General features: G+C 36.2%; 1 protein-coding gene across 1 annotated transcript in view; it reads right to left on the bottom strand.

Moving 5' to 3' along the window:
- TTLL7 (tubulin tyrosine ligase like 7) overlaps positions 1-13154 on the bottom strand; it is a 91349-nt gene that overhangs the window by 32258 nt on the left and 45937 nt on the right. The window contains exons 14-17 of the mRNA XM_028102540.2: positions 12888-13083; positions 9153-9358; positions 8015-8149; positions 6009-6089 (exon numbers count right to left, since the gene is read on the bottom strand). Coding sequence (XP_027958341.1) covers positions 6009-6089; positions 8015-8149; positions 9153-9358; positions 12888-13083 — 618 coding nt within the window. The remainder of the gene's footprint in view (positions 1-6008; positions 6090-8014; positions 8150-9152; positions 9359-12887; positions 13084-13154) is intronic.

The raw sequence follows: 13154 nt of genomic DNA, 5'->3' as shown, positions 1-13154 counted from the left end.
ATCCTATCTGGGCTAAATTTTAAGTATTTCACTTAATTCATTCTAGTGCTACTGATTAAACGAACAAAATGTAAAAAAAAAAAACAAACAAAAAAACTCCCAATTAAAAACTCTTTGTTTATGTCAGAGCTCAAGACCTCTACTACTGGCTGGCCTGATGATTTGCATTCATGATGTGTGTATTTGTTATGCTTCTTTTTGTGAGCATGGGTGAAAGAACCTATAAACTTGGCAGTGTTAATTTTACATAACGGGAAAGTTTTCCAGAAATTAATTTCCTTATTATTCAGATAATTACTCATGGGTGAGAGCTCTTCACTGACCTTTGCTTAAAAGGGGAGGAATGCCATCGCACAATGAATGCTGCTGAAAGCTGCCTTCTGTTCCTTTTCCTAGGAGCGTCCCACCTTCTACCATATATCTGAGAAATTAGAGTCTGTTTTGGAAGATGGTCTTAAAGAACAAAATGGTTGAGGGAAGAAAAGGAAATGCAGTGATCATAACCACAGCAAGAAAATCGCCACAAATAAGTTGCAAGTGTGTAAATTCTGGGCTTTCCCTTTCTCATCGTAGCCCAGCCTACCATCCCTTAGTCAGCTTTTAGGGCCTCGGGGAAAGTCCGCAACTTGGCAGGATAAACTTGCTCTAGTTAAGATCAGCCCTTACTGCTTAGAGAGTCAAAATTCAAGCTACAGATATTTCTGCCAAAAACCAAACTGTCTATTAAATTACCTATGTAGAAGTTTTACTTAATTGCGTGGGTAGTCTAAACTATGGGAACTTAACAAGCTTTGTGTCGAAGATGGGATGTCTTACTACTAATTTTTACAAAGACAGAGGATATATAGTACTTTTGGTTTATGCCAAAATGGAAGAAGCAACAAAAGGGCTAAAAGAAAAGGTAACTAGGTATATAAGTTGTACTAAACACCATGCCCCTTCACACTGGTGCTTCTATTCCTATAACGTAACAGTGTAGGATAAACATGGAGATGTGGAGGAAAGGATTACACAAACATAACTCACTCCAAATATTCTTAGAGTAAATCAGTAGAGGAGAAATAGATACTGGCAAAAGTACTTGCAAGTAAATTTATAAGCAATTGTTTAATTTTACTCAAAATTTATAAACCAAATTGAAGCATAACAAGCCTAAAACATGAAACAGTTTCTTCCAATTCACAAATATAACTATGCACACACATCATCTGATCATCCCATACAGTGTTCATCAGACCTTCTCAAACCGCATGTAAAAAACTAGAATGACAGTGTCTTAATTTGTTGTTGCTGTTCAAATAAACATACATCACTAGTGAAGAAAAATGGAAGCAGAAAGAAGCTGGCCTGCCATTGACAAGAGTTCATAAAAGAGTCTAGAATTGAATCAACTTAATAAATGTTTATAGAAATCCTCTTACAGGTGACTACAAAGTAAGACAAGCCCCTGGTTTTAGAGAAGTGGAAAAAAATTAGTACAAAAACCTCTCAAGGCAGATCATAAGTACAAATAAGTACAAAATACCATGAGGATTTAGAATAAGGAAAGTTAACATCTGATTGGAGGGGCGGGGAGTCCAGACAGGCTTCACAGGAACGCCTGTGTCTCCCTGTCATTCTGCCATTTTTAAAAAGATTATTTTAACATGAAAGAAATATAGAGAAATATACAAAAACAAAAAGAAAAATGACACCAAATGTCACCACTTTCATTTCCCTGGCTCAGTAAGTCTACCTACCCTATAGAAAAACAACATCTTAACAACTTGGTACCTAATTTGCAAAAATTAAAAAAAAATTTTTTTTGAATAGTACATACACATAAGTCATTTTTAATTTTTTAATAGTATTTTAATAAGTACTATTTAATAAAATAGTATTTTAATAAAATAGTATATACACATAAGTCATTTAAAATAGGACAACACATATTATTGTACGACATGACATGTTTGTTTAATTTACTATCTTGATCTCCTTTTTGGCTGGCATATAGAAGGGATAAAGTTGACAGAGGCATTGCTTCTTCGATGCCTTCAATGCCCATGGCAATGATGACCTTACTGGACATTCTTGCAAACCCTCTAATGAAGTTTTCCAGCGAGAAGATAAATGAGAAAGTTCTTACCTAAGAACATATTTAGAAGGCCACCCCTGGTCTGCCTAGCTCCACACTGTCAACTACAGTAGCCACTAGACATATTTGGCTTTTTAAATTTAAATTAATGAAAATTAAAAGTTTAGTTCCTCAGTCACAATAGCCACATTTCAAATGCTCACTCAGTGGCCACATGTGTCTAGTGACCACTGTATTGGACATCACAAATAAAGAATATGGCCATCTTTGTAGAGAGTTCTATCAGACCACATTCATAGCCAATCAATCTTTTTATTTCAGCTGGCTAGAGAATGGAAGTTAGTGACAAAGACTTCATGGGTGACTAATGGAGAAGGAAAATGAAGGCCACCCAAATCTGGAAGGCTCCCGCTGTACTAAGGTGATCCACACATAGTTGGCACTTATCACTCTGAACCCAGAATGCCTCTGGACATTTGAAAAGGGACACCTGAGAGCTGATGTGCTCATGGCCTCCTGGTGATGGCTTACTGATTGTATCCTTCACTCATGATTAGTGAAGTTTGGCTAATTTTACTAATGTATGCTTGTTTCATATGTTACAAGTCATAATCCTGTGCTATCTCTCAGGTTAAGATCTATGATTCCAGCATAGTATTCAATTTAATGCAACTGAATAATGTGGATGCACTATAATTTATTTAATCATCAATCTATTGATAAGGCATTTAGGCTGCTTCAGATGTTTTGCTTTCACAAATACCACTGCAGTGAATGCTCATGTATGTCAATCTATCATATACTCAGACAGTTGTTCTGTAGGATAGAATGCTGAAAGTAATTTTGCTGAGTCATAAGGTTATGAACATTTGTCATGTTAATAGATACTGCAAATCACTGTTCTAAAGAGTTGTACCAATGTATTCTCCCTCTAACAGTATAGCAAAGGCTCTTTTATCCATACTATTTCCATCACTGATATTATCTCTTATTAATTTTTGCCAATATGACGGTTTTTACTTGCTTTTCTTTCATCACTAGTGAGGCCAGGATCTATTTACATGTTAATTGGCTATTTGAAGATCCATAAATTGTCTTTTCATGGCCCTTTTATGTACTTTGCCATTTTATTTATTAATATTTATAGGATAGTTTGTCTTTTGCTGGTTGATTTGTAGGAGGTTTTGGTTTATTGGTGTTACTTTGTGTTTTATGTGTGGCAAATATCTATCTTCCTCAATACCCCTTCCCCCATTCTCTTCACAGCTGTTGCTTTTTAATTTGTTTTAAAGTTTTCATGTAATCAAATCTGTCAATATTTTCTTTTAAGTCTTCTGGGTTTGAGGTCTTTCTTAAGAAGTGGTTTCCCCCATTCTAAGATTACAAACATATCCTTTCCTTTTAAACTTTTAATATTTTCTTTTTTTACATATAAAGCTATAATCCACCTGTAATTTATTTTTGCATATAGCGAGAGATAAAACTCCAACTTAATTTTCTTACAAATAGGTAGCCAATTGCTTTAGTATCATTTAGGAGGAAAATTATCTTTTTCTCCACTGCTTTAAAATGTCACATTTATCATGTATTAATGTCTTATAAACACTTTAATCTGTTTCTGGACTATTTTATTTTAATTAGCAACTTACCTACAGTCTTCCACCTTCTAGATTACAAAAAGTACATGGACTTGAGGAAATTTAGGGTTCCAATTCTAATAAGAAGTCCTTATTTTAATCAATCAAGGCCACAGTCAGTGACTTGGCAAACATGTATTCAGGACTTATAGTATGTTTTCAGTCTACCTCTGTCCCAGCTTTGCTATACCCTCCTCGATGGCAGCCTGGTGTTTGGCACGTGGCAGAGCACCAAGTAATTATTTGTTGAATGTGTTAATGCGAAATTGTGAGTTTACTTCACTCAGATAAAAGTATATACTTTAAAAGTCATCATTTGATCAGTGTCAACTTTCAGCTTATTAGCAATAAATCTTAGAAGAGGAAATGATAGCTTGCATTCCTGAAGGAATACAACTTCATTAAAGCTACTAAAATAATATACCTCCTCCAAAATGATGTTGCAATGCACTTGATGGGCTGCTCAGGCTGCTGGCCACCCCCCTCTCCTGTCCAAGATGACTATCACATACATTTTACCGTCTCCTTCAATCCCTAAAAGCCCCTCCCCATCAGAAGAAGACCTTTACACCTTCCCTCCACGATGCCAGACCCTGCCTTCCCTCCTGCTAGAACAAATGCTCCTGGTTAGGACAAACCGTCCCAGCTTACTTACACAAGGATTTTCTATCACCTCTCTTTCCTGTGCCAATCCTGTCTTCTAGATCATTTTCATCAGCACACAAACAACTGCAAATATCTTCATCTTAAAAACAAAACAAAACAAACAAAACCTTGTCATTAACCCACATCGCTCTCAGCTACCGTATTTTCCCTTTCCTCTACAGCAAAACTCCTTGAAAAAGTGCCTGTGCTGGCTGGGCTTTTTTTCTCTGGGCCTTTCATCCTTTGGAACTAACTCCACTCAAGTTTTACTCCCTACCATTCCCCAGAATTGTTATGATTGGTAACTACTAACTTCCACATTGCCAAAAACAGCAGTCAAGTCTTCCTGCTCATCATACAGCTCCTAGCAGCCACAACCGACTCCACTGATCACTCTGTCCTTAAAATAATTTCCTAATTTGGTTTCAGAGACACCCAGTTCTCATGGTTTTTCATGCCTCACTGGCTGCTCCTTCTCAGTCCTCTTAAATTAACTGCCTTCCCCCAACACACACACACACACACACACACACACACACACACACACACACACACCCATCTCTGGTTTCTACATGTAGAAGTGACGCAGGTCTCAGTTCCTGAAGCTCTTCTCTTTTCTGACCACACTCACTCCCGAGGTAATCATCCAGTCCCACCAGTTTAAATATCCTGGTTGACTCTTAAATTTTCTATCTCCATACACAACCTTAGCTCTGAACTGAAAAACTCATATATACAACTACATACTCAATACCTTCAATTGGATGTCTAATCAATATATCAGCCTTAACAAGTCCAAAACCAAAATCAAAGTAAAAGGAAACAAGAGTAATAATGGCTGGAAACCCCTGCTTCTCCCCAGTCTCTGCCCATTCATTTACCACCCTAGCTAAGCAACCATTAGCTCTTGCCTCCATCACTCTAAAAACCTCCTAGTTGCTCTCTACTTCTATTCTGCTACATTCCCTCTCCCCCAGTTCTATTCTCTAAGCTCTCGTGATCCTTTAAATTGTAAACCAGACCACATAACTCTTCTGCTCAAAATTTTCCAGCAACTTCCCATCACTTGGAATAAAACCCATGGTGTTTATACAGCCTCTGAAGCTGTGATCTGACCCCTGCCCATGTACCCCACTTCAGTGTTCACCACTTCATTCTTCAACGCCAAAGGCCAACTATCCCATACATGAGGGAATGAAATGCTTTCTTTGCCTTGTGCACGCATCAAGCTGACTTGTGACTCAGGGCCTCGGTAACCGCTCTCCCCACCTCCTGATACATCGTACTTGCAGGGATCTGCACAGCACTATTCCCTTTAAGTCTCTGCTCTAAGGTTACCATCTCCCTATTTTTCACCCTCATTTATTTTTCTTCCTGGTACTTAAAACTACCCTACATTCTAGTACATATTGTTTATTATCAAACACTGTAACTAAAATATAAGCTCTATGAGACGATGGGGCTTTTCTTAAATTCATTTTTTTAATCTCAGAACCTAGAATAGTACCTGAAACATAGTAGCTGTGTAATAAATATTTGGTAAAGAAACGAGTAAACAAATAAACATGAACATAGTTTGATTATGAATATGGCTTAATGATCTTAATACATAACCCCAAAGGGCAAACCTATTTGTTGGCATTACTCACTTTCCGTTGTTTTACAGAGTCCAATTTTATGAGCCAATATGAAGCCACTTTTGTTTTATGATACTTCCAGTTATCAATGATCTGTTTGGGGGGAGAAACATTAAGAAATTTAATCTAAAATTTTCCTCAAAAGTAACAAAGAGCAAATGAATGGGTTGAAACCAATTTTATTAATTTGTGAAACAGAAGCACTGTAATACCACTTGCAATAAAGAATGTCTACTTTCATAAAGACATGTGCAAAGATTTCTAAGTTAAAGTAAAGAAGCCATCAGAATCCAAAGTTTTCTCTTCTTGATATAAAAAGCACACAGTCTCTAATAAATGGAAGTCAAATGTCTTCGGGTACCTAGGATTTGGGAAGTAGCCCAAAACACAGATTTTCCATTTTAATTCCAAGGGCTATATTTACCACATCACCCTATATAATAACAGAATATTGAACAATACATTAGAAGATAGCCTATATGTAATCAGGGTTCTATTATGCCTTTGTTTTGTTTTTATTGGGTTTTTATTGTTACAAATCTGCAAAATTTCCAAATATATATTCCAGTAATATATACTGTAGCAAACAAATTAAAATATTTGCTGCATATAGTAAACAACCTAATGTCTTATATAATTATCCATTATATTTTACTAATTATATAAGCCGATTCTTTATAAAACAATCACATCAGCCACAAATATTAGTTCTACTTTCTGATTATCTAATTTTTCTCCTACCTGATTCAAAAGGTTGGTATATAACCAATATCTCTAAGAAATATACGTAAAATGGTACAAATTTTTGTCTTTACCTAGAAAATAACTTGATTGAATAAAATAACATGTAAATAAAAACACATCTACATAATGCTTTACAACTAATGTTAATTTTTCCTCCTTTCTCCTTGATGTAACAAATATCAGCTCGTTTGTAAGTAAGATACCATTTTCACTTTTTAAAATATTCATATAACAAAATAATGTAAAATATTTGGGGATTTTGCTCATAACTATGTCATTACAAAATAGAAATTGCCACTATTAATTTTTTAAATTAAGAAAGTTAAATTTTTGTTATTATTTGTTGTAGGACTTTTTGGTTTGTTTGTTTCGTTTCAGAAGGACCGTTGCTTCAGACAGGTCTAAAGTAATGATAAAATGTGAAACATGCCAAGTGCATCATTCTGGTTCTTATCCTACAACTGGCCACTAGATGGTGCCTTCTCCTCTGGAACAACAACAGCAACAACAAAAACAAACCAAAACAAACCAAAAAAAACCCACAACTAAAAACCAAAACCAAAACCCCAAACAAAACTAAACAAAACAGGGAAACCAGAAAACAATCTTCTGTTACTGAGGGATTACCTAGGAATGTCAATTTGAAACAGATGTTTAAATAAAATCAATCTCTGAAGGAATGCTCTTTCACCAGAAATATCTGAATAACTTGGAACTTCTTTCTAAAATAGGAGTAAGTCATTGACTTTAATGTGAATTTTCAGGACTGTGTCATTTTAGAATGTTCCACTGGGTGGTGCAAATGTGTTTATAAGAAGAAAAACACCCCCAACATAAGCCATTTCACAATTTGACAAAAACCATTCAAGGTATCACATTCAAATATTCTTGACATTTCATACCCAGGGCCCTATTTTTTTTTCATTGCAACTCAAACCATGTTAGATCCTTCTAAATCTTTACAGAAGGAGGTTTAACTTTGAGATTTCTTTCATTATTAAGAACAGTAATTATTCTCACTTGAAGCAATTGCATCATTAAAATAAGACTATACACTAAAAGATACTTTGCATTACTGATTACGTGATCTCACTGCTCATGAATCATAATAATTAATATAACCCCTGTATTTTCTTGAAGTTGAAGGTTGAAAAGAACATCAGTTAAGTTTACCATGTCTTTGAGAATAATGCCATCAGGAAATAAATTTTAATATTTTAAGAAGAATAAAAAGTTGCGAGCTCCTTGAAATTTTGTATACATCAAATACTCACATCTTCTATCAGAAGTAATGATTCTGCATCTGATTTTCCTGGAAACCGGATCTTCATGTCCTTGAGGACAAATAAGGTCTGACTCGTTAGATCGTCTTCTTGTTCCTTTGTTCTCAGTTGCCGCAAAGACTCACTCTTAAATTTGAAAGAATACAGATATTTGGAGGGGGTCTTATTTCATTGTGCCACTATAATCTGAAAGATATTTCTAGGTAAAAATGATGTACTTTTAATTAAAAAAAAAACAATGAAAAAGAAAATAATTTCTTTTACATTTACTCTTAGGGTTAACTGGATATGATTTCCCAAGAGTGTCTTTCACTTCCACACAGTTATAGTTTATTTAGCTCAAAATACTAAAATAAAAATATAAGTGTTTAAAAAAAGACTTCCTGGTCAGTTCATTTGTTACATATACCCTAGGCAATTCTTGATTAGAAAAAATAATTATTGATTGTTACCAAGTGAAATTCATTCATTTATATTTTCTAAACTCTTCTATTTGGGAACATCATTCACATTAAATAAACAAATTAAATAAATCCCTGGCCTATGTGAGGGTACAAGGAGATATCTATTTGAGCATCTACAAGTAAGCCTGGTTGCAAAATAAACTCGCTGACTTCTTCAACACGAATCTCTGGGATTCATGCTAAGGAGAGAATGATATATGTTAATTTAAATATAAAGAAAACATTATCAACAATGTTAATACTTCAGTGCTCTAAAGCTAATTTATCAATGGTTTGTTTTTTTAATCTATTAATCAGGAGTCCCATTAAGGAAAATTTACCGTCCAACAAATTCCCCCAAATTTACAGCTGTACTGCACAATACACTGCAAGATTATATACCTACTCAGATAAAATTCAACAAAATTATCCTACACCATCAGCAAATGGAAAATAAAATGCTATTCTGTGTCCATCCTCAAGTTCTATGATATAGTGGGGTCTGCTTTTTAAGTTACAGGTTAAGATAGATGAATCATCCAAATTCCAGAAGACCATGAGCTGAGTTACAGAAAGGACCTGGGGTGCAATCTGTCCTCCTCCCATCCTCCCAGCCAATCCCTTGCCGTCTAAATCCTGAGGATAGTGCTTCCTGTAATCTCAGAGGAGCAAGATCAGTGACTTACCATCTGAGAGTTAGGAGAGCTGGCATCATTAGTGTGAGGCAGATGCCTCATGTAGGAGGAGGCACGGTTTAAAGAATGTGACCGGGACCCTGAAGTTGGCCGGGATGCTGGTATCACTTGTTGCGCAGAAAAGGGGCGGCTGTCCGCGCTGGAAGGTGACTGAGAAGAGATGGACCGAGGGCAACTGACTGAGCGCCTAATGGAGCCTATGATAATGGAGAGGAGGGACAGTACAGTAGCAGAGTTAGTAAGTTTCCTACTGCATCAGATTTAAACTAACAATTAGACCACATGGTAGCAAAACAGCAATAAATGTGAAAGCGCAGACATCATCACAAGAATATGAGTTTGAAGTTAATTCTTCAGCTTAAACAGTAAATTTGGTGCAGAACCCCTATCATGTATTAAGGATGGTTACCATGAGAACAATTTTTTAAACAGTTCTGTTCTTGAAACATGACATAAAGGAACCAGAAGAAAGGAAAACTAACATTTACAGAGCACCTTCTATAAGCCAGGCACCTTGCTAGGTGCTACACTTTCATCTTAATCCTCACAGAAACCCTCTGAAGTAGGAATCTGCATTGTCTGGAGGCTCAGAAGAAGAACTTTCTCAAGATCACATGACGAGAAAATGGCCAAGCTCAGGTTTAAGTCCTGACCTATATAATGTCAGTATCCTCCCTTTCTTTCTAAAGCATGATGCCACCTACTATCTTTGCATTAGACTGATCATTGATTAGAATCCATGTATAGGTTAAAAATAGAATATTTTATAGCAAGATTCATAGGGAGGGATGGAAAGGAGTCTAGAGAGTGGCCAGAATAAATGGATGTTATAGAATTTAGGGCACGTAAGGAAAAAAAAAACAGTAAAACAGAAGAAAGACATAAAGATTATCCTAATGGAGTTTAAATATATAATTGCTATTACAAGAGTAGTAGTAGACAGGTAGTCTTCTTATTCACAGGAGACAAGAATGAAAAAAAAAAAAACCTAGATTTAAATTCCCATAGTAGAAGATTTAAGTCAAGAAAAAAATGTCTAGGTCTAGAGGGTTGTTATCAGAACAAACTAGGGAAAACCAAAGAATATCTTCCCCAATGAATAGTGAGACCATTTAAAAAAGAGAACCAACTGTTCCAGGTAAATTTTGATTCCTGGCATAGGAATATCACTCAATATCTTCAACAGTTATATCCTTTTCAGTTCATTTTGTAAATACCCTCTGTTCTATATTCTCTCTCTGCTTGGGGAATACATCAATCTTCATTAATTAAATAAATTAATAAAACTCACATGAAGGCAGGTTGAATGCCCAAATATTTCTCTTCATTAGCTGTTGAAAAAAATTTAAACCTTTATAAAGGCAATGGACATTGCCTTTATATTTAGGGATGTATTTCTATAGGATATTTTGAGTCGATGATAAGCCTAATACCATTTGGTTCTGGTGAGTATAAAAAATATACTCATTAAAGCTATAAAAGATGTTTAAAAAAAAAACCTTCCACTTGTTCCAATTATCAACTTTCTCCTGAACCTAAAAGTCACATCCAATTTTTTTAAAGGACTATACTTCTAGAAAAGAGCTGTGTGAGGAACATATCACTAGTCAATATGCTACTAGGAAAACACAAAAGCATGTGCTACTACCTACACCTTGGTTCTGCTCTCTTTAAGGGCTTAAGGTGATAGTTTGGACATGTATAACCTGATCACAGGTGCAGAAGGAAAATATCCTTTCTCTTGAATCACGACAGATTCCCATTTTTCCCCTGCATACACTGGAAATTCAGACAGAATAATTAAGTCACTAGATACGCCAATAATATTTAGGCAGACGAGCAAAAAATGGTTGTAATCTGCATATACAAGTTATGCGAGAAAAATATTTCATATAGTTTTATATATGAACACCTTATATCAACCCAAAATATATCTTTGAAACTATAACAAGTGTAAGTTTCCTAAGTTAGCTCTCTACACCAGAAAATGTTACACATAATCTGGATTTTGTCCCATCATTAGCATCACTTTGGAGAGAAAGCTCAAGGAGGGTTTATGGCTATGGTATTCCTCAGTGTAATATTAAAGAGAGAATATAAAACAAATGGAAACCTTTGTGGTAATTCCTAATGACTATAAAAATAAAATATAACTAATAAGGAAGAAGCTATATAACTGAGCTAAGTTAGCTTTAAAATGTGAATTCACACTTAAAAACATTTTTAGTGCACTATTTTTCTGATCTCAATTTATTTTTGGTCTGAGAACAAAGAACAATGTCAGAGCTATAGAAATCTTGGCAACATTTTCGCAACCCTACCCTCATCCTCTGTTGGCTTGTGCTCTTAGGGATGCACACCTTACACAAGGGGTTAAACAACCGATGAGATCTGGACAAGACAATGTCAGCTTCCAAAAGAGAAACTGAGCCATACTTTCAGAGACATGCTGAAAGTACTTAAGGCATCTTTAAGGAACAAAGGAAGTAATTGATAAAATAGCTTGCAAACTCTAGAACAGGTGCTCACAATAGACATCTTAAATGAGTAAATAAATAAATGAAATGCAATATAATACATTATTTCCCCTCCAAACACATGAACTCTCAAAGACAGGAACATTAGCATGTATCTTTATAAAACAATTCAGTAAAAGAAAGTAAAGGAAAAGGAAAAGAAAGAATATTAAAAGTCTTCATGATAATTTGGGAAGAGATAATTAAAAGTCTTCATCTGTTTGTGCTGCATTCCTTGTGGCATTTTGCCATAAGTATGGAATGCCAGGTTTGAAGCACTCTCATTACCAGAGAACTAATGTATTAAGTAAACCAGTGCTGGAGATCAACGAAGGATCACAGTTGTGTTTATTGCGTGACTGAACTGGTCCCTCTCGTGGAGCCCTGGGACAATGGAGGACGAGGCAGAGACAGGAGAGGGGTTAAGAAAAGCCTTGCCTTGGAGGCAGCATGGGGAAAGAGGGATCCAAATGAGCCTGAGAAAACAGCAGTACCACACTGGACTTCGGGGGATGAAAGAATCGTGGACACATGTGAAATCAAAGAAGGAATGAGTGACAGAATGGAGGAGAGAGAAAATGTGAAAAGAAAGGAAGAAAGAGAAAAGAAGAAGGCAGAAGGGAAGCCAACAGAGCAGCTGGCTGGTTACTGTCCGGAATACTTGCTGTAGGTATCCCAAAAGTCCTCACTTAAGCGCTTAGCCCTGATGAAAACAGGAGGGAACAAAACTTCAACTATTTCACAATTGCGCAGCTCACAGAGAGGTTCAAGTCAAATGCCTGGAGAGATACACACATTTTTTAAGAAGAGGTGAGCATATAAAATAAAACTGGTGACCAAAAGGGAGGGAAAGCGGGGGGAGAAGGAATGAGGGAACATAACTGTCTTAAGAGAGAATGCAGCCCGCAGATCAGCAGCCATGAGGCCCATTTCACAAAATCCATGCAACAATCCAGGACATCACAAAAACTATGAAATAGAGAAGAAAGGACTCGCAGAGATCCTTCATTCAGCCTGTTTGTTTTCCATGTGCAGCCCCTGGAAGGGATTGTGCAGTGTGCCCAGGTCAGGTGAGGGAAGGAAGTGGGATGGAGTCCAGCTCCCCTCACACACGGCAAGGGTTCTTGTGGCCCAAGGTTTTTTATTGAGTTCAGTAATTTCCATTCCATAATTCTTCACATAACAACGAAATTAGAAGAAATTAACTTACTGGATTGTTGAATTAATTTGTAGTTGTTGGACTGTTTAAGGTTATATGTAACTTGCTTTTCTCTGTTCTTATTTTGGTACTCTTCGTTCTCATCCTCGGGTTCTGAAGCGCTGCGGCTGCTGTCGTAACTGCTGTCACTGCTGTAGTATTTCGGTCTTTTCATTACCTCAGAGCTCTCAGGCATGGAGGATAGAGGCTAAACGAGAGGGAAATGGGTTCTCCTGTCAGAATTCACAACGCTCCTAATAAATTATTAGCATGAGGAGT

Source organism: Eumetopias jubatus, unplaced genomic scaffold, assembly GCF_037043125.1.
Source record: "Eumetopias jubatus isolate StellerSeaLion01/CBP00866 unplaced genomic scaffold, mEumJub1_p1.0 scaffold_4, whole genome shotgun sequence".
Classification (NCBI taxonomy): Eukaryota; Metazoa; Chordata; class Mammalia; order Carnivora; family Otariidae; genus Eumetopias; species Eumetopias jubatus.
Note: the sequence above shows the minus strand (reverse complement) of the source record. Positions and strands in the feature narration are given on the sequence as shown.